We start from the raw sequence: 26,361 nt of genomic DNA, 5'->3' as shown, positions 1-26,361 counted from the left end.
AGGCAGAAAGATAGAAGGGGGCGGGATTTGGCGTTTGGAGGGAAGTTCAGTGATTGGTTTGAACTTTTCACAGACTTCAACCAATAGGCAAATAAAGCAGCTCTTAAATACTGGAAACGTCAGCCTCTAGTCACATATTGTTGTTGTTACAAGAATAAAACGAAAATGAGCGGCAGAGGCAAAACCGGTGGTAAGGCCAGAGCAAAGGCTAAGACTCGTTCATCCAGAGCCGGGCTTCAGTTTCCCGTCGGCCGTGTTCACAGACTTCTACGCAAGGGTAACTATGCAGAGCGCGTTGGTGCTGGAGCTCCAGTTTATCTCGCCGCTGTGCTCGAGTATCTTACTGCTGAGATCTTGGAGTTGGCTGGAAACGCCGCTCGTGACAACAAGAAGACTCGCATCATTCCCCGCCATTTACAGCTGGCAGTGCGTAACGACGAGGAGTTGAACAAACTCTTGGGGCGCGTGACCATCGCTCAGGGCGGTGTGTTGCCCAACATCCAGGCTGTGTTGTTGCCAAAGAAGACCGAGAAGCCCGCTAAGGCAAAGTAAACCAGTTTGACCAAGAATGAAACAGGCTCTTTTAAGAGCCACCCACTTGAACTATAAAAGAGTGAAATCTTGGTCTCTATGTTTGAAGTATAGGTTAAGAAACGCATTTGTGCGTTTAATGTTAACCTTTTTTTAGCTATAATAACCTTTTATCTTATTTTGCTATAGAGAAATCTCAGAAAATCACTTCTTTAGAGTCTTGAATATCAATCAAGATTTAATTTCATTAAATAATTTTAGGTTGTGACATGACCTTAATAAAATCAATATTCAAAATACAAGTGTTATAGTTCAAGTGTTACATTTTGTTGGAAAACTAAATTCGTTCTCAGAATGACTGTTTGAATTGGTGGTAAATTATATATAAATGGTCGTTTTCCGTTTTATTTTTAAATAATAAAAAAAAGTAACCATTATAATTTTTTAGACAAATGAAGAATCAGCTCGGAAAACTGCTAATGTGGGGTTAAACATGACAAACGATCTCGAGCGGGAAACAAACCGCCTCTGCCTGTTTGAAAAACGTTCAAAGTCGTTGGTCAGCTGTCTACTTAGACGTCACCCATTAGCCAATCACATGGTAGCTCTCTATACCCGCCTCCTGAGCTCATGGACGACCTGTCTTTAAAAGCCGCTGGGAGAGAACATTTCTACAGTTCGTATCGCAGAGGCTCTTTTACTGAAGTTATGGCAAGAACAAAGCAGACCGCTCGTAAATCCACCGGAGGCAAAGCGCCCAGGAAGCAGCTCGCTACGAAAGCTGCCCGTAAGAGCGCCCCAGCCACCGGCGGTGTGAAGAAACCACATCGTTACAGGCCTGGAACAGTCGCCCTGCGCGAAATCCGTCGCTATCAGAAATCAACTGAATTGCTGATCCGCAAGCTGCCCTTTCAGCGTCTTGTTCGTGAAATTGCTCAAGACTTCAAGACGGATCTACGTTTCCAGAGCTCCGCCGTCATGGCCCTGCAGGAGGCCAGTGAAGCTTATCTCGTCGGGCTGTTCGAGGACACGAACCTGTGCGCCATCCACGCCAAGCGTGTCACCATCATGCCCAAAGACATTCAGCTGGCTCGCCGCATTCGTGGTGAACGCGCCTAAACCCAAACGTCACCCACATCAACACAAAGGCTCTTTTAAGAGCCACCACAATTCCACTGAACGAGAGAATTTCATTTTGTTTATTTAATCACTTACACGTTACTGTTTCTTTAGTTGTGTTCTTTAAAAATCTATAATCTCAAAGTGAGCGGACGACGAACAATTTGAAATGGTGTTCATACCACATTATACACATCTACTTGTTAAGGTAGCAGTGGCCATTGAATTTTGGATCCAAGTTTGACTTCCCAGATATTTCCCCCCCCAAGCTTTATTTTTCTAGAAAGGTAGTATGCAGTTCTATTATTTACTGATCATCTCAAGACTAAGACATGTATAAACTTAATTGCCTTAGGAACGTTTATTTAATGTTTTAAAGGTAAAATGATAGAAAGTATATTTTAATAACATCTACATTATATGCACTAGGTTTATTAAAATAATTGCACATCACTCATTTCAATTAAAAGCCACTCAGTAAGCACATCTTTATGCAATTGCTCTATAATTTTCTAAAATAAACGTTTAAATGTTGTTTAATCATCACAGTTAATAATCGAATAAAACTTAAATTCTGTTGTAGCTAGGTCAATGTAGGTAGGTCTGTGCTTTTACTATGACGCGTCACAAATCGCCGCCTTCATTTCTGCGTGTTTCCATCAGGTCCTGTAGGCAGATTCACTGCCACAATTCTCTCACTCTCTGTTTTGCAGACTGAAATCATGTCAGGAAGAGGGAAAGGCGGTAAAGGACTCGGCAAAGGAGGCGCTAAGCGTCATCGCAAGGTTTTGCGTGATAACATTCAGGGAATCACCAAACCCGCCATCCGTCGTCTCGCTCGCCGTGGTGGTGTCAAGCGTATCTCCGGTCTGATTTATGAGGAGACTCGCGGTGTGCTGAAGGTGTTTTTGGATAACTTTATTCGTGACGCTGTCACATACACCGAACACGCCAAGAGAAAGACCGTCACCGCAATGGATGTCGTCTATGCTCTGAAGCGACAGGGTCGCACTCTGTACGGTTTCGGAGTTTAAATGCCTAAATTCTACACAATCCCAAACGGCTCTTTTAAGAGCCACCCACATTATCACATTAAGAGAAGAAATCTATGCAGTATTACTGTTTTGTGTTTCTGGAAATTGTCTTTGCGATACGAGGATTGTTTGATTCTAACTCGCTAAATACAGCTAGGTTAATTTGGTGGTCTCGTGGCGCTTTGCTTAGTGACGGGAGAAACGAAGCTTTCGAAGCTTCGAATCAACTGAACCAATTGCTTCCAAAATTGATTCAGTTTTTCGAAGCAGTTCGAAATACCTTTTTTTTTTACAAAATAATAGCAAAATTTAAATTAAAATGTTACATTTTTTTTAACTTAAGACGTAGTTAAAAGTGTATTGTGTTTTTAGTTTTATTTAGAGTAAACAAATCATTAAAACTAATTACCCTTTTAATTATTCACATTTTTGTCTATAAACAAAAAGTAGACAAAATGGCAGTGTTATTAGTCAGAAAGATGAATGTTTCATGAACTTTCATAAAAAACTGACCCGAGTTCACCTAAACATATTAGACACTGGTCATGTGATCAACTCCCTCTAGTGGTGAATCATCGGATGACGTAATGAAGCCTCGTTTGCTAAAATCACGTGACTTGGGCCAGTTTGAAACATGCTCCGAACCAATGATTCGAAACAAAAGATTCGTAAATGTTTCGAAGCCTCACGAAGCAGTGCTTCGAAAACGACCAACAATATTATTATTAATATTATTTATATTTTTATGCCACTTTATCAGATAAATGAGCATTCAGTTTGGTTTAAATTTCACACAGCAACCCTTTGTTCAATTATTATTCTGAATAAATACAATAACATGCTTTAAAACAAACGCGATTCTTCTCAAAAAACTTCTTGTATTGTGATATTTGCTTGTATTCGTTTAATAAATGTTTTCCTGCTAAATAAATACCTAAAGAGTGTCTTAAATTTGCGCATTCAATTACCAAAGGAACTATTTTTAAAAAGAGCGGGAAAGTAAAACCGCTGTACAATGGGTGAAGCAGCATTAAATTCAAACATTAGGCTGTGGGTGGGGCTACCGTCTTACCCACTTTGATTGGCTCTCTCACGTCTTAGCCATATCAATGAGATCCATTCAGGGTATTTGTCCAATGAAGACACCCAATCAGCACCGTGAGCCTGTAGTCTTTGAAAATTAGCATGGACAGAAAATAAATACTTCTTCACCACTGCAGATTGTTAAATACTTTGTCGTTCCGTCTTGAGTGATCATGCCTGAGCCAGCGAAGTCCGCGCCTAAGAAGGGATCCAAGAAGGCCGTTACTAAAACCGCTGTAAAGGGCGGTAAGAAGCGCAAGAGGTCCAGGAAGGAGAGCTATGCTATCTACGTCTACAAGGTCCTGAAGCAGGTTCATCCTGACACCGGGATTTCCTCTAAGGCCATGGGCATCATGAACTCTTTCGTCAACGATATTTTCGAGCGTATCGCCGGTGAGTCCTCTCGTCTCGCTCACTACAACAAGCGCTCCACCATCACATCGAGAGAGATCCAGACCGCCGTGCGTCTGCTGCTGCCCGGTGAACTCGCCAAACACGCCGTGTCTGAGGGAACAAAGGCCGTCACCAAGTACACCAGCTCCAAATAAATCTGTTGAAGCTTTCAACACCACAAAGGCTCTTTTAAGAGCCACCCACTTTCTCGTTTAAAGAGTTTCTATGTTTAAAAAAAACTTATTTTGTCATAACTAACCAATTTTTCTTTATAAAAATATGTAAATTCTTGTCCTTCAAGAGACATTTTGATGCATAAACTTTTTAGATGGTGTTGTACTTGGAAGTGTTCATACTTAAATCAGATAAAAATTCAGTTTTCATAGCTCTGTTCCTAGACAACATCAAGCAGCACCTTTAAGCATGAAACACATGTTGCTGTCTGCAGTCAACTTCAGTTCATCAGTTTACCATAGTTATTGTTACACAATACTGTAGTAATTATTATTTGCCATATAATTTAACTCTTACCAGATCACTTCTTTAATACAGTAAAACCCACTGACAAGACAGAGTTTTATATCTATATATTTATGCATTTGGCAGACGCTTTTACCCAAAGTTACTTACTGTCCATTAAAATTGTGTGTGTGTGTCAACAGTATGCAGTTTTGATATTATATGATTGCATTGTGACATTAAGATATTATTATGTTTACTGGCTTGTTTTTTTAAAATATAATTCTATTCTAATCCTGTTCTGAATTTATTATTTTTGGTTATTTAAATAATGATAAAAAAGCAATTATGAAGATAAATCAGAGAATTATAAAATCAGTTTGAGCCTGTCTACCAGTGATGTGAACATTTTATGGCACTCTACATTTTATATTATATTATGTTTTTATGATAGTAATTTGAAGTATGAATAGTTTATAGTCAAAAGAAAAAAAGTTCTCGAGAGGTTTCTATGTCAGTAAAGGTGGTGGTAAAGAGTAACGTCATTGACAGGCGACTGCACTGCCCCGTGTCACTGTTTAGAATGGCAATTTTCTCATAATTTACAAATAGTTAACACATTACAGATATTGTTAGTAATCAACTGAACGAAATATATAACACTAGCCTAGTGTTTTTGTTTTTATATATTTTACTGCAAACATCTTACAAATTGTACCTTTAAACAATAAAAGCAGTCTATAGACTTCACACAATATTAAAATCCAGAGAAAAAGTAGGATTTTAACAAGGTTTTAAAAGCAGTTGAAGATATGAAGCGATTCTAATGTGGACCAGCAAGCTGTTCCAGAATTTAGGGCCTGCAGTGGCAAAAGCTCTGTCCCATCTGTTTATTATTAATGATCTGAGAATAAGAAGAAGATTTTGATCTCTAGATTTATAGCCTATAAGTATAGAAGTTCAAACAGATAAAGAAGTGTTTGGTTATTTAAGGATTTATAGACCAAAAGCAGAATTTTGAAGTTAATACGGAAATGATCAGGAAGCCAAGAATGAACATAAAATGGGCGTATGTAAGAGAGAAGCTAAAGCCTACCACAGTATTGATCTGTTTATTCATTTTTAGGTTACTATCAAGAAACACACCCAAATTTGTAGTGAAATCAGAGAGACCACAGAGACTGTGACTCTTTACTGTGTATAAACTTGAAGCCAGATAAATACAATTATCAAGATAGGTCTGAAGTTGGTTAAAAACAAAGACATAAAAGGTCAAGAGCAGCCGCGCAGGGAATCCGGGACGTCGCAAGTAGAGACTTTAGGATTCGCCTGCAGTTTTTGCGAAACTTTTATAAAGTCAGACAAATCTGATCATAAACCAGGAGAGATGGTCAGTTTGAGACAAATAGAAACATAAAAAGAGCGAAAAGCATGCAGAGCGACAGACGGCACACCACATAAACTGACATCATCTTTACATGAAATGACAGAAGACTACACTTTTTTTATATATGTGCATGGATCTCTTTCTACAAAACAAATTTTTTAGGATTCAATTCAGAACTGTGCTCATTAATCTTTATCTGAAGCTATCGTTGTTGTTCATTTTAATGTGTGCTTCTCTATATTTTTTGTAGACGAATGACGACGTAGTAAGAGTAATTTTCTAAAATGTCCCCGCCAACAGGTGGGCCCAAGATGTTATTACATATTTATTGTAAATATCCTGTAAACTATATATTGTTGGAAAGATCAAAGAATGTTGTTTTCATAATTCCAGACCATCTGATGATTTAAATTGTAAAGTGACAGTCATTTTGTTAAATGTCACTACTGTAGGAATAAATATGAATTCTTAAATATTCATAATTGTAATCTTCTTTAAATAAATCTATGAATCTTCAAAACCATTGACAACCTACATATCATTAGAAAGCTATAAGGATGTAGTTTTCATATTTCAAAAACTTTTTGCATTAATAATAATGTAGTATTTATTTTATTTATTTATTAAAGATTGTGCAGCTAACCTTTGACACCTAGTGGCCTTTGCAAATCGAATTGCTACACCACTAAGTGAGTTGTTGTGGCTCAGAATGGACATCTCATCCAACTCTCTTGTCCAATCAGCGTTATTTTTTAAGTCACTATGTGTTTTCTTGTAACATAACTACATCAATTTTCCTTTGCTTTACCAACTCAAATATTCCTGCCCTTTTGTGTTTATCTTCCCCATTAATATTCATGGTTGCATTGTTGACCTTACACATAGAACGAGAAAAAAAATAACAAAAACAAACCACATATAAACATCACATCAGAAATCAGTCTGTTAGTCTTCTTCATTTTCAACATTAGCATTACCAGTCTCCTGACTATTTTCTTCAACCGGTATACTTCTTTGTTGGTAAACAATCCTTCCGGGAGCAAAAGTGAGACTTCATGTCAAAGGGGTGTCTATGATAATTAAAGACATCTGTTTACACCTCATCCAATCACTTGTGTGAGCACTGTAGCCTCATCAGATCAATATGATCATTTGATCAAGTACTCCTTTGGTGACTGTAATGAATTGATCCATTTACATCAGTATTCATATGTTATAGGTGTACAGCATTAGCATTTGGACATGAGTACAAAGAGTGACCAAATTGTGGCCATTTACATTAGAATACTTGGTTTTCATCTCAAAGGGTACAGCATTAGCATGGGGGGGACCTTTTTTGATCGATTTCACAGTTCAGGATAACAAAGATACAAAGCAGAAGAAAATCTGTGTGGTATGCAGAGATCAATGCACAGGAATTAACTCAAAATATCACAGATCTATAACTTTGAAAATATTTAAGATGACAAGAAGTCAAGATGTGCCAAGACGACAAGATGATGATGTTAATAGGCCGGTAAAATCAAAACGTGTTAGTTTTAAGGTGTGTACACTTCTGCAGTTAGATTGTTTGATTTTTTCTCTCTTGCATATTTTACATTAAATCTGTAAAACTTCTGAGATCATTTATCATTGTTTTATTCTTTTACCATAAAAACCTGCTTTCAATTCAAATGAAGAAGTCACAGATTCTGTGTGTATTCTTTAAATAAACAGTTTACCATGCAAATAAGATAAAATATGTGTTTTTGTTTCAAAGTATCACAAATGAATGTATTTAACAATGCAAATATCCTCTGACAAACAAAATGATCTGGTAAAGCTCATGGCAGAAAGATATATCACTATTACTCATACAAATAGTTTACACTTAGTATTTTGTCTTGAGGTTGTAAACAATGTTGCAGTTAAAATTTAAAAGAATTTGTTTCCCATTCAGTGTTTGTATGTCGCTGTCTATATCTAAATACCAACAGCATATTTTCACTGAGTTTTATTGTGTCACAGAAGTGACCTGGTAAAGTTTCAGTATATGGCAAAGAATAATAACTATAGTATTATGTAGCATTAACCATTGTAATACTAAAATAACTAGTAGACTGCAGCTTGAGTTCTTTAATGCTTAAAAGGTGCACGCATGTTGTGGATCCAGACAAAAAAAGGAAAATTTGTCACTGCTCAGGTTTGCTAAATGCAATAACATTACAAACACTATTACACAACTCCAACTAAAGTCTACATATTAAAACTTCTTTATAGTTATCAGGAAAGAAAGTTCATATTAAAGATTTGCGAACAAAACTAAATGTTTAATAAACACGGAAGCTCTTTAACCGATAAAGTGGGTGGCTCTTAAAAGAGCCTTTGTGGTGTTGAAAGCTTCAACAGATTTATTTGGAGCTGGTGTACTTGGTGACGGCCTTTGTTCCCTCAGACACGGCGTGTTTGGCGAGTTCACCAGGCAGCAGCAGACGCACGGCGGTCTGGATCTCTCTCGATGTGATGGTGGAGCGCTTGTTGTAGTGAGCGAGACGAGAGGACTCACCGGCGATACGCTCGAAAATATCATTGACGAAAGAGTTCATGATCCCCATGGCCTTAGAGGAAATCCCGGTGTCAGGATGAACCTGCTTCAGGACCTTGTAGACGTAGATAGCATAGCTCTCCTTCCTGGACCTCTTACGCTTCTTACCGCCCTTTCCGGCGGTTTTAGTAACGGCCTTCTTGGACCCCTTCTTAGGTGCGGACTTTGCTGGCTCAGGCATGATCACTGTTGCAATAACACGATGAATAATGACTTGGGTGTGTGAAGACGCATATATACACTGCCCATGCTATTTTTTTAGAGACCGTAGACGTACCTTCTAATTGCGGGATGTGATTGGACAAAAAACACGAATGAATTTCGTTGGAGTAGCTGTAAACTAAGTGAGCCAATCAGTTTCTTCAAAACTTAAGTCCCACCCACCGCCTCATCTTTGAATCGCCCGATGCGTTTGAGGGTTGTTTTACTTTCCCGCTCAATTTTGTACACAATGCTCTTTCTTATTATTTTATTTAGTTTAAAGTTTTTGGTTACAATTTAGTTGTTTTCATAAGACTGACATGACACCTGCTATGAACATGAAAAAGATTTTATGCACAATTCTATACCACGTTTTTTTACTCGAACAAAACAAATGAACGCACCACTTTTAGTTCAAAAACATGTAATGAAGTTTGTAGTATGCTAATCTTGTCTCGTCCTTCTCTTAACATAATAAACTGATAGCATGCATGTACAGCTTACGTAACAAAGTTAGACTATGATATTTAGGGTCTGTAAGCAAGATCTATAATGTATGCAAGCATGTAGCATTACTACGAAGAAAACTTTAGAGCTGGATTGTTATTTCAGTTGCGAAATTCTGTAACCGGCTTCACATAATAACACTTGGCTTTTGTGTTCTTTATGCTTGGTTTAAACATTATTTCTAATGTCCGAATAAACAAAGTACAGCACGACCAAACCGGTCATAATACACACAATACCAAAGAAAACTGTGATGAGTGTTAAAAAGCAACTTAATCTTAAACAAACTGGCCTATACTACAACGGACACGTTAACTCTTTATATGAAAAGATGGGTGGCTCTTAAAAGAGCCGTTTGGGTTTGTGTGGAGTTTAAGCGTTTAACCTCCGAAACCGTACAGAGTGCGACCCTGACGCTTCAGAGCATAAACGACATCCATGGCGGTGACAGTCTTTCTCTTGGCGTGTTCGGTGTAGGTGACGGCGTCACGAATAACGTTCTCCAAAAACACCTTCAACACACCGCGAGTCTCCTCATAGATCAGACCGGAGATACGCTTGACACCACCACGACGAGCGAGACGACGGATAGCGGGTTTGGTGATTCCCTGGATGTTATCACGCAAAACCTTGCGATGACGCTTAGCGCCTCCTTTGCCGAGTCCTTTACCGCCTTTGCCTCTTCCTGACATGACTTCAACTTCTCGTAGCAGAAATGCATAATGGAGTGCTGTGAAACAGAGTTTTACCGTTGCCTACAGGACCTGAGGGAAACACAGAAATGAAGGCGGAGCCAGCAAGAGCTACCATGTCAATCATTTATTGCCACATAGACTTCACATTTCAAACTTTTTACGTTTACCAAATTATGATTTTCGCACATACAGCCGTGCTCGTTCACAGTAAATGTGTTGTTTTACAGATGCAGCATTGTTAACAAGATGTAAAACCAAATGTAAAGCAAATAACTTTATTTTTTGGTCGTGTATCGGATATTTAATAGGCACTCACGTATGGTAGTGTTCATATATGCAATTGTCTAGAAACGAATATTTAACATTTTTATACTCCAGCAAAAACCATAAATCCTTAACTTTTACAGTAAACTCGGAGGACGAGAACAAATAAACTGGTTTTATTTTCTTGATGTGCTTAGACGTCACTAACCCTCAAGTTAGTGGTTATGTAGTCAGTAGATTGTAGTGCTTGCATTACCAAAAAGTAACTACAGATTAAGCCAGGGGAAACTCAACTTCGAATTTACCACATAATACCTCGATTTACTTACTGTTAATGAGTTTCAAAGTTAATAAACCTCTCTTTAAAATGTAAGTGTAGGAGGTAAAGAGTGTAACTTTTAAAAACACGTAAAGAAAATTTCTCGTTCAGTGGGAGTTGTGGTGGCTCTTAAAAGAGCCTTTGTGTTAATGTGTGTGACGTTGAGTTTAAGCGCGTTCACCACGAATGCGGCGAGCCAGCTGAATGTCTTTGGGCATGATGGTGACACGCTTGGCGTGGATGGCGCACAGGTTCGTGTCCTCAAACAGGCCAACCAAATAAGCTTCGCTGGACTCCTGCAGGGCCATGACGGCGGAGCTCTGGAAGCGCAGATCAGTCTTGAAGTCCTGGGCGATTTCTCTCACCAGACGCTGGAAAGGCAGCTTACGGATCAACAGCTCAGTGGATTTTTGGTAACGGCGGATTTCTCTCAGAGCTACGGTACCGGGCCTGTAACGATGAGGCTTCTTCACACCGCCGGTAGCTGGGGCGCTCTTACGGGCAGCTTTGGTAGCGAGCTGCTTCCTGGGAGCTTTGCCTCCGGTGGATTTTCGAGCGGTCTGCTTTGTTCTTGCCATGACTGAAGTCAAACTCTTCGTAGAAAAGTGAATACAAAACTACACTCAGCAAGCTGCTTTTAAAAACTAAAAGACCGTGAGCTCATAGGGCGGAGACAGTACACTGACATGTGATTGGCTAATGTGTGACCTCTACTGGTCATTGGCTCTTTTCAAACGAGCAGAAGCGGTTTGTTCCCGCTCGAGATCCTTTGTTTAGTTAAAGTCATATTTAAGCATTTATATTTAAGTTTAAAGTCATGTGGTATTAATAATGTGGATTGTTCTGATAAAAATGCGCAACATTAGCAAAAAACAAGTATGAAAGCGCCCCTGATACACAAATAATATAATCGCGGTGTGATCTCAGATATCCTTAACACCATGTAATGTTCATTGTGCATTTTAGAGCCTTCAATGTTTTTAGTCCAGGGGTTTTCGAAATGAATGGTGCCGAAAATCCCCAAATATGAAAAGGTTTATTTGAGGAACCCGCTTTTTATGTAACAAAGAAACAAAGAATCTAATCTGTGTTAAATAAATAGTAAGTGATATTTTTAAAGACACTGCTCGAATTTAAATAGCACTTAACGCTGGATGTATAAACCTGCTAGAGACATTTTCAATACAATTTTATTGCAGAAATTCGGTTCCACAGCTACTTTACAAAGAATATATCATTACAGCAAGAAAAAAGCACAGTAGAAAAAAATAGAAATTAACAACTCTTGAAAGTAGGCTTGTACTAAGAAACAGGACATCCACTGACCCCAGTTTGAAAACTCTGGCTTAAATCAGTTCAAGCATAATATTGATATTTCTTAAGTCAACTTGTTTTGCATAATGTAACATTTATGAATGATTTATACAAAAACCTCACAAAAGTTCACTCTTTTAAAGCTCAAGTGGGTGGCTCTTAAAAGAGCCTTTTTTGTTGTTGCGAAGTAACCGTAGTTTACTTTGCTTTAGCGGGTTTCTCGGTCTTCTTCGGAAGCAACACAGCCTGGATGTTGGGCAACACACCGCCCTGAGCGATGGTCACACCACCCAACAATTTGTTCAGCTCCTCGTCGTTACGCACTGCCAGTTGTAAATGACGGGGAATGATGCGAGTCTTCTTGTTGTCACGAGCGGCGTTTCCAGCCAACTCCAGGATCTCAGCAGTAAGATACTCGAGCACAGCGGCGAGATAAACTGGAGCTCCAGCACCGACGCGTTCTCCGTAATTACCCTTGCGAAGAAGCCTGTGAACACGGCCGACGGGAAACTGAAGCCCGGCTCTTGATGAACGGGTCTTAGCCTTTGCTCTGGCTTTGCCACCGGTTTTGCCTCTGCCGCTCATTTTCGTTTCACCTTTGTAATCACAAAAAGTTGTGATTCAAGGCTGTTGTTTCCAGTATTTAAGAGCTGCTTTAGTTGCCTATTGGTTGAAGCCTGTGAAAAGTTCAAACCAATCACTGAACTTCCCTCCAGACGCTAAAGCCCGCCCCCTTCTATCTTTTTGCCTGTCCTTGTTTTACAATTGCCGCTTATATTCATATTTATATATGTGGCAGATGCTTTAATCCAACTTACAGTTCATTATAATGTATACATTTATATGTGTATATCTGTATGTGTTATCTGAGGACAGACGTTTAAACTGGCAGAAACGGAAAGGAACTGAACAAACGTTAACAAGCCAAGATGGGACGTAGTGAAGTATTTTTACTTTACTCGGGAACAAAAGAAAAGTATCTGTACTGCTGTGTACTGTAGTGTTATTATGCTGCAATAACTTTTACTTACATCTGTAAACTCTACTGCACTTCATAAATACAAAGCGTCTTTATATTTAATACTCAAGTTAATTAAAAATCTAATACTTTCTAATGGCAGAGACGCTCCAAAATCTGTATGGCACTAAAGTGAAAATTAAAAAAAAAAATCTTAGTAGAAGCACTATTTTATAAAGTACTGATTATTTTAATAAATCAAATTCTTAAAATGAACTGCAAAAAACATTACATATTGAAACATTGCTCTTTAAAGTGCTGGTGGGTGGCTCTTAAAAGAGCCTTTTTAGTAAAAAATATAAAGTCTGACTTTATTTCTTTTTGGGCGCTGCCTTTTTAGGCTTCGCTGCTTTGGGCTTTGTCGTCTTGGGTTTAGCAGCCTTTGCTTTCTTGGGGCTCTTCGCTGCTTTCTTAGGAGCCGCTGGCTTCTTTGCTTTCTTGGGGCTCTTTGTTGCCTTCTTAGCGGCGGTGGCGGCTGGTTTCTTCGCCGCTTTCTTGGGTGATTTCTTAGCGGCGGTCTTCTTTGTCGCTGCAGTCTTGGGCTTCTTGGCAGCGGCGGGTTTCTTGGCTGCGGGCTTCTTTGCTTTAGGAGCGGCTTTCTTTGCCGGTTTTGCCTTGGTCTCTGCCTGCTTTTTGTTCAATTTAAAAGACCCGGAAGCGCCGGTCCCCTTGGTCTGGACCAGAGTGCCTTTAGTCACGAGGTTCTTGATGGCGATCTTAACGCGAGCGTTTTTCTTCTCCACGTCGTATCCACCGGCGGCGAGCGCTTTCTTCAAGGCAGCGAGAGAGACGCCGCTCCTCTCCTTGGAAGCCGAAACGGCTTTGACGATGAGGTCACCCACACTTGGTCCGGTTTTCTTGGCTTTAGCGGCGGATTTCTTCTTGGGTGCTTTGGCCGGCGGGGCGGCAGCAACTGGAGCGGTTTCAGCCATTTCTCTACGTAAATGTAGTATCACAAAATCAACACAAGAGATCAGTAATGAGGAGCTGCAGAGCGCGCGGCGCTTTTATACATCACATGAGAACCATATAGACTCAACCGGTACAGCTCAGTGTCTGTGCGCCTCCACGAGCAGCTTACGTGTGTGTTTTCTCCTCTAACTTTTACAATAAAACTGGAGTATTAAAACACATTGGCGCGATGAGAACAATGTAAACACAGAGCAGAGGCCCATAGCTATATATTGAAACTAAAACACGCGTGAACAAAAGGTAATTTTGGCATCTTCATATAAGATCCAAGACCAACATCAGCCGCTGGATAAAGCTGCTTATGGTTTTCATGAGTTTTTTCTTTTAATATTTAGTGACAGGTCGAGCGCGTCTTCTGTGTTTTTAACAAACACTTTATTAAATCGCTTGAATTAAATGAACATCACTGAAGGACTTGTAAAGCGTTAAATAAAGTAGTTGTTTTGATCATCTTGAAGCACACGCGACATTCAGAGGCTTCTTGTTTCTTTGTCTACGTTAAGTTGATATAATTTTCTTTGTGTATATGTTTATTATACTCAATCTGCAAGGTGAACAGTGCAATGGCGATTTATAAAAGTGGTCACAAGTATGCAAACCATAACATTGCAGTGACAGTGAGATGTTGAAATACACACCAGTGATGCAGTCCTAGTAAAGTGGTTAAAATGTTTGTGTTTGTTTTATATTTTTGAGAAAATGGGTTAATTTAAATTTACGTAAATTGTTTTTGTTTTGTTTTTTGTTATCCCTGTGTGTGTGTGTGTGTAATGAACTAGTCATGTCTGTGTATATTACTCATCTGCTTTTTTTTCAGGTTAGGACTCTTGTGTTAAGTCTTATTTTTTTGGTTTGTTCGGCACAGATTTTATCCAGTTTAATTTGTAATTTTTATGGTTTTGATCCTAAATAAATCATTATTTTTGGAAATCCGGTGTTCCCTTTGCCTTTGGCTGCTACAGCAAAATTAGAGCACAAATCACATTTAGAGTTAGTGCAAGAAACATTAAATGAAATAAATATACATGTCTGAAAAGAGTTGTCTAAGACAACACATACTAAAATAAAATATGTGGAGGTGGTTGTGCAAATAAAGTGAAGTACAATAGCCATTGAGTATTTAACCATTAAAAGATCTTTAAAAAAACTAAGGTTCCTGAGGCCAAAAAATGACACATTCCCAAAAACTGCTCTAAAAATATCATACATCAATGTTTTTCCGCTTTAAACAAGTCAATCTTTTAAAAGTACTTCTGCCTGAAACATACATATCAAATATTTATATTTATGTATCCTTTATATCTTAATATGTTTACATTAACCCATGTTTTTAAGAACAAACTAAGCTACCAAAATCCGACATGTGATCATAGGGACAAAAAATGCTCCAATGAAAACCATTATAACTAACATTTTTGACCATCCATTTATCTTAAAATAAACAAATACATACATTTATGTCAATATATAAATTTTGAAAAAAACAAACAAAAATTCTAAAATGTATCAAAATGATTAACCTCTGGCAATTTTGGGCAATTATTAATCATCGAAGTCCAGATGGTTTAAAAATCAAAATTAGAATGACAAAAAAATGTCTGTAGGATCTCTTGCACACACCAATTCTGAAAAATCATTGACAGTGTGAATGAACCAAATATCAATCAATCCTAGACAAATCCTGGATGCTTTTTCTGTGTATTTTCCATAATGTCTGTGTGAAAAAGGCCATAGTTGACCAATGGTTTAAATTGGAGAAGTGCCATAAGGCAGCTGGCGCTGGCATCTTCTTTGGACCGATTGGCTCTATATGTGAAAACTCTTTGAAAGATCTTTGTGAAAACTGCAGCAGGCCTGTCTGCACATTCTTTAAGTCCCTTTCCTGTCACTCTATCTGTCCTGCAGCCTTCCTTGAATTAACAGCCCTGGGGACGCTCCTCATGTTCATGTACTTTGAATGGGTGCTCATGTCTGATGGGGGCGGGTGGGTGTGGTGTGACGGTCTCTGACAAATTTACCTCAAAACAAGCAAAAAAAGCAGTTGAGTTCTTCTTCTAGGGAGACATTGGCATCAAAGGTCTGTGTTGCTTTTGTAGTTTGTGAGGTGCTGAATCCCCTCGCCAGAGTCGTTGTGGGTCATTGTTCATTAAGTGGTCCTCCATCTCTCTTTTGTACTCTGCTTTTGCACATTTGATGCCTCTGCACAGATTTGCTCTGGCTACACTGTAAAGGACTTTGTCTCTGGAATTAAAGGCAGCATGGGGGGTCTTTTTAAAGGCTTGTACAGACTTCATGACTTTTAAATGTTGGTCCCAGCTGTTCACACTACATGACTGTAGAAGTTGTGTTGAAGTTGTTAAGCTGTTCACACCACATGACACAATGTGAATGACCCACAACAGGAGGTCACACTACACGGGTTGAGAACAACCCTGTCACCCAATGATTTTATTTTGTCTCTAAACTATGTTTTGAGACAAAATAATCCCTTAAGACATGACCTCATGAAGCCATATCCAATCAGACAGATAAGACACAGTAAAAGGGTCCTAAACTACCGTCTCTCTAGTGTACGAAGGGTGGTAGAGAATAAATTTGACATTCTTGCCAACCAGTAAAGGAGGAATCATGGGATGGGTGCTTTTCAACTGATGGAGAACACTTCACATCGCAATATTATGGAAACAGCAAAATTGCAATGCAATCTGAAGCGGGACTGTTTTGTCTCACCAGCGGGTTGTGTTGATGCAACACATTCAGAAAAACACTGATGTGGAGGTATCCCTGCAAACAGCAGGTTAAATACAGTTATGGTCAGTTTTGGACATTTGTTTTATTGTGTTTTCCTGTTTTACTTGTATTAGTAAAGAAAATGTGGTTTGCATTGTTTATATATTGTGTTTATTGTTTTATTATTATCAGTTTGTTGTGTTATTATTCAATTTACAAAACCAACAGTGCAGGAATGTAACAAATGAAAGCAATTTGCATGTTGCAATAAAGTACCTCATATTACCTTTCTTTCTTGATCCACATTTATATTTTGCCAAACATGAATGTATATTTCAAGGACTTATATTATGATCCGGTTTGTATCGCCCAGCATTTAATGAACGGTGGAGCCATTCACACACAAGAGACGCATCACTGATCATTTAATATTTGTAAATGTGTCATGACAAAGGAAATGGTTTACAGAAACCTTGATTTTTTTAAGATGTATACTGTTATGGCGAATGAGCAACATGTGCGGGCACGACGTGTTATTGTTTACAAATGATTGACTTTACTATGTATTAGATTGATCAAGAAGGGTTTTACTTGTCAAATGTTAAAGGGTTTAGAATTCATTTCTGAGTGCGGTTTCATTAAACAAATTGTCTAGCAAAATTAATAATACATTTAATAATGCAAAAAGGTAAAAAACATTATGATTCATATTTTACAGCTAATATGTTTAGTGTTTTACAGCATTGGGTTTGTGTTTTTGCATCCTATTTCATTGAACCTCAGCATTGAACAGTCAATTATGTCACTTCACTTTGTAATACAATGGCTTTGAGAAATGACATATATATATATATATATATATATATATATATATATATATATATATATATATATATATATATATATATATATATATATTAAAACGTATAATTGATTGGCTTTAGCTCTTCGTGACACGTGACATCACGCGATGTCAAGTCGTACGAGACTCTTTGATAAATTGTTGGCTTTTTCACACATACAGATTGGTGAGCGCTAATCGCCTGCTAATCTCCCACTGATTTGTACATGATCACCCCCGACCTGTTGGCGACTTGCAAATATGTCTTAAAATCATGTAGTGTGAACTTGGCTTAATAGAGTCCTAACATATTTTGTCATTAAGGGCATTACACAGTCTTAGTAATGGTGTGATATGCTGGGATTAAAAGTACAGAAAGGTGGTCTGACTGTCCTAAATGAGGCATTATAATTGTCCTGTAGCCTTTCTTGAAGTTTTTGTAGGCTTTATTCACAATGTTTTATCCTCTTGTGGCACATTTGAACTCTTTTAAGTTTGCCTGGTTGAAATCCCAAGTGCCAAACCAAAATTACTTTTTTCACTCAAGCCAATAAAATTTAGAAAATCAGAAAATACAACAGCATGTATTCAAATATCATCCCAAGCCTCTCTCCGTGTCTCAGTTCTGACTCAATCTTTTATACAGTAACATCGGATACTTTTATCTAAGATGACGTATACACTGCTTGTTACTTCTCTTGACCTTAAGCCTAACAAAATAGTCATGTTTGCACTACCGGGCCACAATTGGACGTGCCAGGGCCTGTTGCGTTTGCACTGTCACTCTCAGGGCTTAATCATGCCTTGCCAGGGCTGAGTTAGGCCTTAGTTCTGGCCTGCCGAATACCTTGGGACTTGGGTCTGGGCTAGAGGAGTGGTAAAGGTCAAAGATAGAGTTTATCTGAGTTTTTGGCAAAGATTCATCTTTTAAGTGAATTTGTTGTTTGTTGTGTTACTTGTCTTACTTGAACTGCAAAGAACCTAGCAGCAGTGTACTTGCCCATAGATGGATTACACATACTTTTTTAATAAGCACAAATGGGAGCTACCTGTAAACCCACATGGGCTCTACATTGAGCCCATAAAGTGCCCATCATCAGCCCATCTGCGCTAACAGATGTGGGGCCACAATGGAAACTGAGGATAAAATTAGTTGGGTCCCAGGTGGGCCTCACATATCAGCCCAGGTGCAACCTTTTTGGGCCCCACATGGGTGTGTTGCCCCAATCACATTTCTGTCAGAATGGAGATTCATTGTTCTGCTTAAGGGCCATACCTTCTTATCTGGAAAGATTTGAAACAGTATATGTACCAGTCACAGTTTGACAAGGGCACGGCCAGGGACGAATCAGCCAACTGGAGTACTGATAGTTTCACCGGTGGGCCGATGGGCAACGTGGGCTGACTCTAGTGGTGGAAATTTGGATTCATCTAACTGACTTGTTCATTTTCAGTTTGTTTACAAAAAAATTACTTGTACAGATTTGTATTCTGTAACCATTTCTTTATATTACACACCAGTAGGTGGCGAAAATTACCGTCTTATGGGTTAGAACAATGAAATGGATTTTAATAAAATGTGTGTCTTTAAAGGGACACTTCACCGATTTGTATTAAGCTTTGTATCGTTAGAACCCCAGTCATGTTTTTGAATGGTGGTGCATCATTCCCTCAGTTTCCCCCTGAGACAGATTTTAGTGTTGCACTTCCTTCTTTCAATTATGTAAAAAAAAATATATATTTTTTTTTGGAAACTCGACCATGCTCGACTAATCACATTCCCCCCTCACACACACCATGCTGGCTTCAAAAATCTTATTGATAAAAGTATTTCAGGAGACAAGAGAAAGGAGATTTGGACGTGCCTTGATGCCTTTTGAGGAAGCATTTTAGAGCTTTCAGACGCAGCCCAGTGAAGGGGCGAATTTGATCAGTAACCCAAACTAATTATATTATTCCTAACAGCCTAGATGATTGGCTCATGCTATTAAAGTTATCTTTAATTGTAACAAAACGTTAAGACAACAGCAATTATTAACAACAAACAATCTGTATGTGTATAAATACAATTAAAGACAGCATGTTTATGTGTCATAATACAGTATATGTTGTGAAACCACAGTATCCACAAATGTCTTTTACTACAGTAACTAGCCAAGATGTTTGTAGTAAAACCATATTAAATACAATTTGTAATGCACTGCAAGTTGTCTTAGACAAAATTTGTCTGCCACATATATTTTAATTCATGTAATGGTGCTTTATTGGGATGAGTTTTAGAAAAAAATCAACAAAATAACACAATGACAAACACTAAGGTGGAATTAAATAAGATGGATAAAGCACTGAATATAACAGGCTATTTACATTATAAAATTGACTAAAATATGAACATTTCAAGTATATAAATTTACATTTTTAACAGAAGCAGTTTGAAAAAAGCAGTGTACAGATCAGAGTTGCAGTTTGAGTTTGTTTGTGAATGTGTGTGACTGATAAATGGATTTTAACATCAGCATTTGATCTGCTTCTGTAGGGCTGTGAAAATATTGCATGAGCTTTGAGATTTTGTCGTTTAATTATCATATAATATATATCTATAATACAAACAACATCAGTAAAACAAGACAAGACAGAATAAAGGAGTGGGCGTTATCTTTTGGAGGGAAGTTCAGTGATTGGTTTAAACTTTCTACAGACTCTAACCAATCGGCGAGCGGCAAGCATGCCTAAATACTGAAACGCATTGAGTTACATTATCTGCGTTTTTCTACGAGAAAACAGCAAATTCTTCAACCTAAAATGAGCGGCAGAGGTAAAACCGGTGGCAAGGCCAGAGCAAAGGCTAAGACTCGCTCATCCAGAGCCGGGCTTCAGTTTCCCGTCGGCCGTGTTCACAGACTTCTTCGCAAGGGTAACTATGCACAGCGCGTTGGTGCTGGAGCTCCAGTTTATCTCGCCGCTGTGCTCGAGTATCTTACTGCTGAGATCCTGGAGTTGGCTGGAAACGCCGCTCGTGACAACAAGAAGACTCGCATCATTCCCCGCCATTTACAGCTGGCAGTCCGTAACGACGAGGAGTTGAACAAACTCTTGGGCCGCGTGACCATCGCTCAGGGCGGTGTGTTGCCCAACATCCAGGCTGTGTTGCTGCCAAAGAAGACCGAGAAGCCCGCTAAAGCAAAGTAAAATATCCAGTTCTCCAAAACTAAACAAAAGGCTCTTTTAAGAGCCACCCACTTGAACTATAAAAGAGTGAAATTTGTTTTAGTTCATTTAAGATGTTTACTGCTCTGCATATTTTGTATATCTCCTTTACTTAACACATCTGATTCAAATAATCAGTTCAGTAGATCTATGTAAACTGAACGGAGTCGATCAGATAAGAGAGAATCGCTGATCATACTAACGTTTCATTTAAGTCGATGATTTCACTTTAACGTTAGTCTTAAAAATATAAAAATCAGTGTAAGGCCATGTTATTGTTCTTTACAGTATGTAGGATTATATTCTGTAAGAAAACTTAAAAATCCCCTGAATGTGCAATGCCGTGTTAGTTACCCACAACATTGTAGCTTTTAAAGTTTACATGCAGTGCTGACACATGATAATACAACGTATGCCTATTAAAACAAATAAAATCGTCTGATGAATGAGGTTATACTGGTAATTTTGTCTAATGCATTTTTATATTGGTTAAGCTTAATCTCTCCAGGACAGTAAGATATTTTACATAGAACTATTATAATTAATATTTGATGCATTAAAACCGCTTAAACTTCTGCTTTATGAAGGTTTTCGAGCGGGAAACACCGCTTGTTTGAAAAAAGGAGATGCGCAGTCATTGGCTAGCAATATACTTTGACGTCAAGGATTAGCCAATCATTTGCGAGTACACTGTCGCCACCTTCTGAGCGCATGGTCGACTTGTCTTTAAAAACACCCTGCCGAGAGACGTTGTGTATTCTACGTCGAGTCGTCGAAAGGCAAAGAATTTTCCTTGTAATTATGGCAAGAACAAAGCAGACCGCTCGTAAATCCACCGGAGGCAAAGCGCCGAGGAAGCAGCTCGCTACTAAAGCTGCCCGTAAGAGCGCCCCAGCCACCGGCGGTGTGAAGAAGCCTCATCGTTACAGGCCCGGTACCGTAGCGCTGAGAGAAATCCGCCGCTACCAGAAATCCACTGAGCTGCTGATCCGTAAGCTGCCTTTCCAGCGTCTGGTGAGAGAAATCGCCCAGGACTTCAAGACTGATCTGCGCTTCCAGAGCTCCGCCGTCATGGCCCTGCAGGAGTCCAGCGAAGCTTATTTGGTTGGTCTGTTTGAGGACACCAACCTGTGCGCCATCCACGCCAAGAGGGTCACCATCATGCCCAAAGACATCCAACTGGCTCGCCGCATTCGGGGAGAGCGCGCTTAAACCTGATAGCGTCCCCCACAATAAAGGCTCTTTTAAGAGCCACCACAATTCCACTGAACGAGAAATTTCCCATTGTTGTTTACTTAATTACAAAGGTTTTTTTGTGTGTTTAAGGGTGTGTTCTTTATAAATTTGTTAATATATGCTATTTTCTCTATCAAAGTGTGTTAGGGAAGGCATGGTGACGATTTCAAATAATAACTTTTCAACGTAACACTGATTTTTATTTGTGAAGGTAGCATATGTGCATATTTTTTAACGTCATCAATTTACTTTTCTCCAGATTTTCAATGAGGAAATGTTGTCTAACCGGTAAATAATGGCAGAAGCATCGGAAACGGAAGACTATATAAGATTATAAACTAATCACTAAAATTGTTTAAAAATTAAAATTCTGTGCCTCAAAAATAAATATATGTTTATTTTTACCGACAAAATGACAATTTGATATTTGAATAACTACATTATAAGCACCACGTTTATTAGAAGCATGCATCCCACTTATTTAAAATCACTCAGCAAGCACATATGATTTCATATAATTCATATACTTTTCTAGAATAAACAATAACGTTTTTTTTAAAGATGTCTGTTTAGATCAGTTAATAATCGAAAGCTAAATTTCAGCTTTAAACTGTATGTAGCTCTTTTTACTGTGACACGTCACAAGGCACCGCCTTCATTTTTGTGTGTTTCCACTAGGTCCTGTAGACAACTGTAAAGTTTTGTTTCACTGTCGTGCTTCTCACACTTACTGATCATCAGACTGAAATCATGTCAGGAAGAGGCAAAGGCGGTAAAGGACTCGGTAAAGGAGGCGCTAAGCGTCATCGCAAGGTTTTGCGTGATAACATCCAGGGAATCACCAAACCCGCCATTCGTCGTCTCGCTCGTCGTGGTGGTGTCAAGCGTATTTCCGGTCTGATCTATGAGGAGACTCGCGGTGTGTTGAAGGTGTTTTTGGAGAACGTTATTCGTGACGCCGTCACCTACACTGAACACGCCAAGAGAAAGACCGTCACCGCCATGGATGTCGTCTATGCTCTGAAGCGTCAGGGTCGCACTTTGTACGGCTTCGGAGGTTAAATGCCTAAACTCCACACGAACCCAAACGGCTCTTTTAAGAGCCACCCACATTATCACATTAAGAGGCGAAATCTGCCCATTATTAATGTTTTATGCGTGCTGATCCCTAGGTTGAATAGTTTAGCTAAAGTCGATGTGACCCGATCAGACTTCCTTGTTCTCAGTTTCAACCCCCCTGTCCAGTTACGTATGTCGATTAATTATTATAATGTTTATCAGACTTCTTTAGAGTGTTGATCACGAATTTCCCTAGACGTTTTCACTCCGAGCTCCAGATTAGAAATTAATATAACGGTCACCTATTGTAGGTACCTTAATTTGGTGGTCTCATTGCGCTGGACTATTATTTGGTTTCTAAATGAGAACTTGTATAGCGCGCTACTTGGAAATGTATATTGTCTCTTTTTTTTAGTCGTCTTCATTGACTCGCCAAATACAAGTTGTTAATTTAACTAAATTGACAGCTAACATAAGGATTAACAAACGCCATCTCTTTAACGAAAACATTGTTCTCAAAAGCGTTGCTTTTAAGCCTTTACGTAACAAGATCTTGCGTGTATTCCTTTAATAAACGATTTCCTGCAAAATAAATAACTAAAGTGTGCCTTAAATTTGCGCATTCTATTTCCAAAAATAACTATATTTCAGAGAAATTGTATTTTAAAAAGAGCGGGAAAGTAGTGCCGAAGTCATGACGTCACTTTGTAGGCCAACCCGGAAGTTAGCGGCGCATGGGTTCCCTCGATCGAAAAGCCATTCATTTTTCCCATAGACTTTTGGAAAATCGCAAAAAATAAGATCTGTGTTCAACAAAGAGTTATGAACCTTACACGTTTTGTCTATCAAGATAATCTTTATAAGTTAAACGAAAATGTATACATTTTGAAGCCTAAATAAAGCCGTCAGATATAAAATGCTAACGGTATGCTATAAACGGACTACAGCGCACCGGTCGCGGATCAACGTCATCATCAAGCTTCCTCAAACTTTATTTAAAAAAGCACGCTCGCTCATTGTGATCTGCGCTGTTTATGGACACTTATCCACTTTTTCATGAGAAATATTGCACATTCGTTATTTCCAAAAATGTTAGAAATTTTGTTTACGCGTGATTTTTTGTTAATGTTTTATTTATTTATTAGTTTAATTATTTCGTTAGTTTATATAAACCTTAATATTATCATTGTGCCCCAAATAAACTTTAAAAATTATATTTCACTGTATTATGTTTGATTGTATGTTTGCATACCATTTGCTAATTCGCCAGAAAAAAAAAAAACATCTCAGAAGCACTAGCTATTGCCGTATCAATTTCCAATCTTATGTACTTTTTCTTACTTAGACGATAGAAAACCATAGATCGAGGAGAGAGAACCACTATAAATCTGGACATAACAGTGCAGCTTAGATGCTGGTTTACTTACCGGTATTGCAAGGGCCAGCATGAGGGACAAGGTTTATCAAGTCTCATTAAGTAAAACTATGGAGAGATAGAGGAGTTATAATAGTGTTCTATGTATTTTTAAGATAACTATACAATCTCTGAACAAACAGAACACAGTTAAATTCCAAACATTTAATATAATAGTTATATATAATTATATATTTTAAATTTAAAGAGAATTGTCCAATAGCATCAATGCTTAAATACAATATATTATAATTAAACCATATATGTTCTCTAAATAAACAATATATACTAATTTTGTTCACATTTTCTATATATTTTTACCTGGTAATCCACAAGCCCCAATGTGAGAGCCTGTGTAGTAAATTGTATCTCACATTACTGTGAGCTGACTGGTGTATAGTTACAATAGTATAACATTTAATTTTTGGTATTTGTTAGACAAGGGACTTACAGTGCATTCAAGCTATAGATATCAGCGCGTTCTCTGGGAATTAAACAAAAGTTAACAAAATGCTCCAATCACTGATCCACAGAAACATTGCAGCACGTTTTATAGTAAACATCTTTATTTTCATAAAATAAGTAAACTTTGTCTCCGGACAAAACAAAACATGTCAAACTACAGTCTCTCCACAGTACTACAATATTTGGAAAAACTACAATTTGAAAAGACTAAATATATAACGCTATGTATATTAACTGAAAGGTAAACTTCTGAGAACGTGAGGCTGAAAGGCTAGTGACAGATTTCCTGTCATGATGACGTCTAAACTCCCCGCCAAGGATGTAGTCCCTATTAGCAACTTGTTAGCAACCACCGTTTTTAAGGCACAATAAAGTTTAAAAAAATCACAAGCAGATTATAACTGGTGTATTTTATGTCATAGAACAAAACGTGAAAATATTTAGAGGTTTTGTTAACCACAGACCTTATTTCAGGCGATTTAGCAAAAACCCATTCAAAAAACCCATAGACTTCAGGGCGAGGGAACCCGTAGTGCTAAAATGCTACCTCACTTCCGCGTTTTAGCCTACAAAGTGACGCCATTACTTCGGCACTCTATACATGAGTGCATTGAATTCAAACATTACGCTGTGGGTGGGGCTACGGTCTTAGCCACTTTGATTGGCTCTCTCACGTCTTAGCCATACCAATGAAATCCATTCATGGTGTTTGTCCAATGAAGACAACCAATCAGCACCGTAAGCCGGTTGTCTTTGAAAATTAGCATGGACAGAGAATAAATACTTCTTCACCAGAGAAGATCGTTACACACTTTGTTGTTCTTTCTTGAGAAATCATGCCTGAGCCAGCGAAGTCCGCACCGAAGAAGGGGTCCAAGAAGGCCGTTACTAAAACCGCCGTAAAGGGCGGCAAGAAGCGCAAGAGGTCCAGGAAGGAGAGTTATGCTATCTACGTCTACAAGGTCCTGAAGCAGGTTCATCCCGACACCGGGATTTCCTCTAAGGCCATGGGGATCATGAACTCTTTCGTCAATGATATTTTCGAGCGTATCGCCGGTGAGTCCTCTCGTCTCGCTCACTACAACAAGCGCTCCACCATCACATCGAGAGAGATCCAGACCGCCGTGCGTCTGCTGCTGCCCGGTGAACTCGCCAAACACGCCGTGTCTGAGGGAACAAAGGCCGTCACCAAGTACACCAGCTCCAAATAAATCCGTTGACGCTTTCAACACTCAAAGGCTCTTTTAAGAGCCACCCACTCTATCAGATAAACGAGCATCCAAATTAATTGACTGTTTAAAATGAGTGCTGTTTCTTTAAATATGATTTCATAAATTAAAATTCAAGCCGGGTAACTTAAACGGGCTTCCCGATGTTTTACAAACATTAAAAAGGGTCTTTTATGAAGATGAATTCTGTCAGACACACAGATTGATGTTGGAGTATAAAGGCAAGATTTGTTTTCAGTTGATAATACATAGAAACGGTAAATGTTTGTTTTTCCCTTTCAATCTGATTATATTGTAATG

The 26,361-nt window shown here is 38.6% G+C and overlaps 10 protein-coding genes across 10 annotated transcripts; 6 read left to right on the top strand and 4 right to left on the bottom strand.

Moving 5' to 3' along the window:
• Window positions 1-147: 147 nt before the first annotated feature.
• On the top strand, window positions 148-20,688 carry LOC129433320 (uncharacterized). The gene is made up of 2 exons (XM_055191920.2): window positions 148-548; window positions 20,229-20,688. Exons 1-2 carry the CDS (start codon window positions 166-168, stop codon window positions 20,638-20,640), a joined length of 795 nt encoding a protein of 264 aa, XP_055047895.2. The 5' UTR covers window positions 148-165; the 3' UTR covers window positions 20,641-20,688.
• On the top strand, window positions 1,240-1,650 carry LOC141364159 (histone H3). Its single transcript, XM_073868261.1, has one exon. It carries the CDS (start codon window positions 1,240-1,242, stop codon window positions 1,648-1,650), a length of 411 nt encoding a protein of 136 aa, XP_073724362.1.
• LOC141364266 (histone H2B-like) lies at window positions 3,834-4,363 on the top strand. Its single transcript, XM_073868441.1, has one exon. It carries the CDS (start codon window positions 3,941-3,943, stop codon window positions 4,313-4,315), a length of 375 nt encoding a protein of 124 aa, XP_073724542.1. The 5' UTR covers window positions 3,834-3,940; the 3' UTR covers window positions 4,316-4,363.
• Window positions 8,351-8,797, bottom strand: LOC129433337 (histone H2B). The gene has a single exon (XM_073868442.1). The coding sequence runs from the start codon at window positions 8,769-8,771 to the stop codon at window positions 8,397-8,399; it is 375 nt and encodes a 124-aa protein (XP_073724543.1). The 5' UTR covers window positions 8,772-8,797; the 3' UTR covers window positions 8,351-8,396.
• Window positions 10,428-11,167, bottom strand: LOC141364265 (histone H3-like). The gene has a single exon (XM_073868440.1). The coding sequence runs from the start codon at window positions 11,152-11,154 to the stop codon at window positions 10,744-10,746; it is 411 nt and encodes a 136-aa protein (XP_073724541.1). The 5' UTR covers window positions 11,155-11,167; the 3' UTR covers window positions 10,428-10,743.
• On the bottom strand, window positions 12,042-12,485 carry LOC129433319 (histone H2A). Its single transcript, XM_055191918.2, has one exon. The coding sequence runs from the start codon at window positions 12,473-12,475 to the stop codon at window positions 12,089-12,091; it is 387 nt and encodes a 128-aa protein (XP_055047893.2). The 5' UTR covers window positions 12,476-12,485; the 3' UTR covers window positions 12,042-12,088.
• LOC129433289 (histone H1-like) lies at window positions 13,173-13,853 on the bottom strand. The gene has a single exon (XM_055191883.2). It carries the CDS (start codon window positions 13,838-13,840, stop codon window positions 13,220-13,222), a length of 621 nt encoding a protein of 206 aa, XP_055047858.2. The 5' UTR covers window positions 13,841-13,853; the 3' UTR covers window positions 13,173-13,219.
• A 751-nt stretch (window positions 20,689-21,439) lies between the features above and the next one.
• LOC129433299 (histone H3) lies at window positions 21,440-22,173 on the top strand. Its single transcript, XM_073868260.1, has one exon. It carries the CDS (start codon window positions 21,460-21,462, stop codon window positions 21,868-21,870), a length of 411 nt encoding a protein of 136 aa, XP_073724361.1. The 5' UTR covers window positions 21,440-21,459; the 3' UTR covers window positions 21,871-22,173.
• Window positions 22,174-22,644: 471 nt separating this feature from the next.
• LOC129433347 (histone H4) lies at window positions 22,645-22,956 on the top strand. The gene has a single exon (XM_073869111.1). The coding sequence runs from the start codon at window positions 22,645-22,647 to the stop codon at window positions 22,954-22,956; it is 312 nt and encodes a 103-aa protein (XP_073725212.1).
• A 2,667-nt stretch (window positions 22,957-25,623) lies between these two features.
• Window positions 25,624-26,088, top strand: LOC129433687 (histone H2B-like). Its single transcript, XM_073868259.1, has one exon. The coding sequence runs from the start codon at window positions 25,669-25,671 to the stop codon at window positions 26,041-26,043; it is 375 nt and encodes a 124-aa protein (XP_073724360.1). The 5' UTR covers window positions 25,624-25,668; the 3' UTR covers window positions 26,044-26,088.
• Window positions 26,089-26,361: the final 273 nt, after the last annotated feature.

This window comes from Misgurnus anguillicaudatus, chromosome 6 (assembly GCF_027580225.2).
Source record: "Misgurnus anguillicaudatus chromosome 6, ASM2758022v2, whole genome shotgun sequence".
NCBI classification, from domain to species: domain Eukaryota; kingdom Metazoa; phylum Chordata; class Actinopteri; order Cypriniformes; family Cobitidae; genus Misgurnus; species Misgurnus anguillicaudatus.
This window is presented reverse-complemented; position numbering and strand designations above follow the sequence as displayed.

Coding starts and splice junctions, on each gene's coding strand:
- LOC141364265 (XM_073868440.1), bottom strand. CDS start 11,154: ATGGCAAGAACAAAGCAGACCGCTCGAAAATCCACCGGAGGCAAAGCT.
- LOC129433319 (XM_055191918.2), bottom strand. CDS start 12,475: ATGAGCGGCAGAGGCAAAACCGGTGGCAAAGCCAGAGCAAAGGCTAAG.
- LOC129433337 (XM_073868442.1), bottom strand. CDS start 8,771: ATGCCTGAGCCAGCAAAGTCCGCACCTAAGAAGGGGTCCAAGAAGGCC.
- LOC141364159 (XM_073868261.1), top strand. CDS start 1,240: ATGGCAAGAACAAAGCAGACCGCTCGTAAATCCACCGGAGGCAAAGCG.
- LOC129433289 (XM_055191883.2), bottom strand. CDS start 13,840: ATGGCTGAAACCGCTCCAGTTGCTGCCGCCCCGCCGGCCAAAGCACCC.
- LOC129433687 (XM_073868259.1), top strand. CDS start 25,669: ATGCCTGAGCCAGCGAAGTCCGCACCGAAGAAGGGGTCCAAGAAGGCC.
- LOC129433299 (XM_073868260.1), top strand. CDS start 21,460: ATGGCAAGAACAAAGCAGACCGCTCGTAAATCCACCGGAGGCAAAGCG.
- LOC129433320 (XM_055191920.2), top strand. CDS start 166: ATGAGCGGCAGAGGCAAAACCGGTGGTAAGGCCAGAGCAAAGGCTAAG. Junction 549..20,228: donor GAGAAGCCCGCTAAGGCAAA/GTAAACCAGTTT, acceptor TTTTTCTACGAG/AAAACAGCAAATTCTTCAAC.
- LOC141364266 (XM_073868441.1), top strand. CDS start 3,941: ATGCCTGAGCCAGCGAAGTCCGCGCCTAAGAAGGGATCCAAGAAGGCC.
- LOC129433347 (XM_073869111.1), top strand. CDS start 22,645: ATGTCAGGAAGAGGCAAAGGCGGTAAAGGACTCGGTAAAGGAGGCGCT.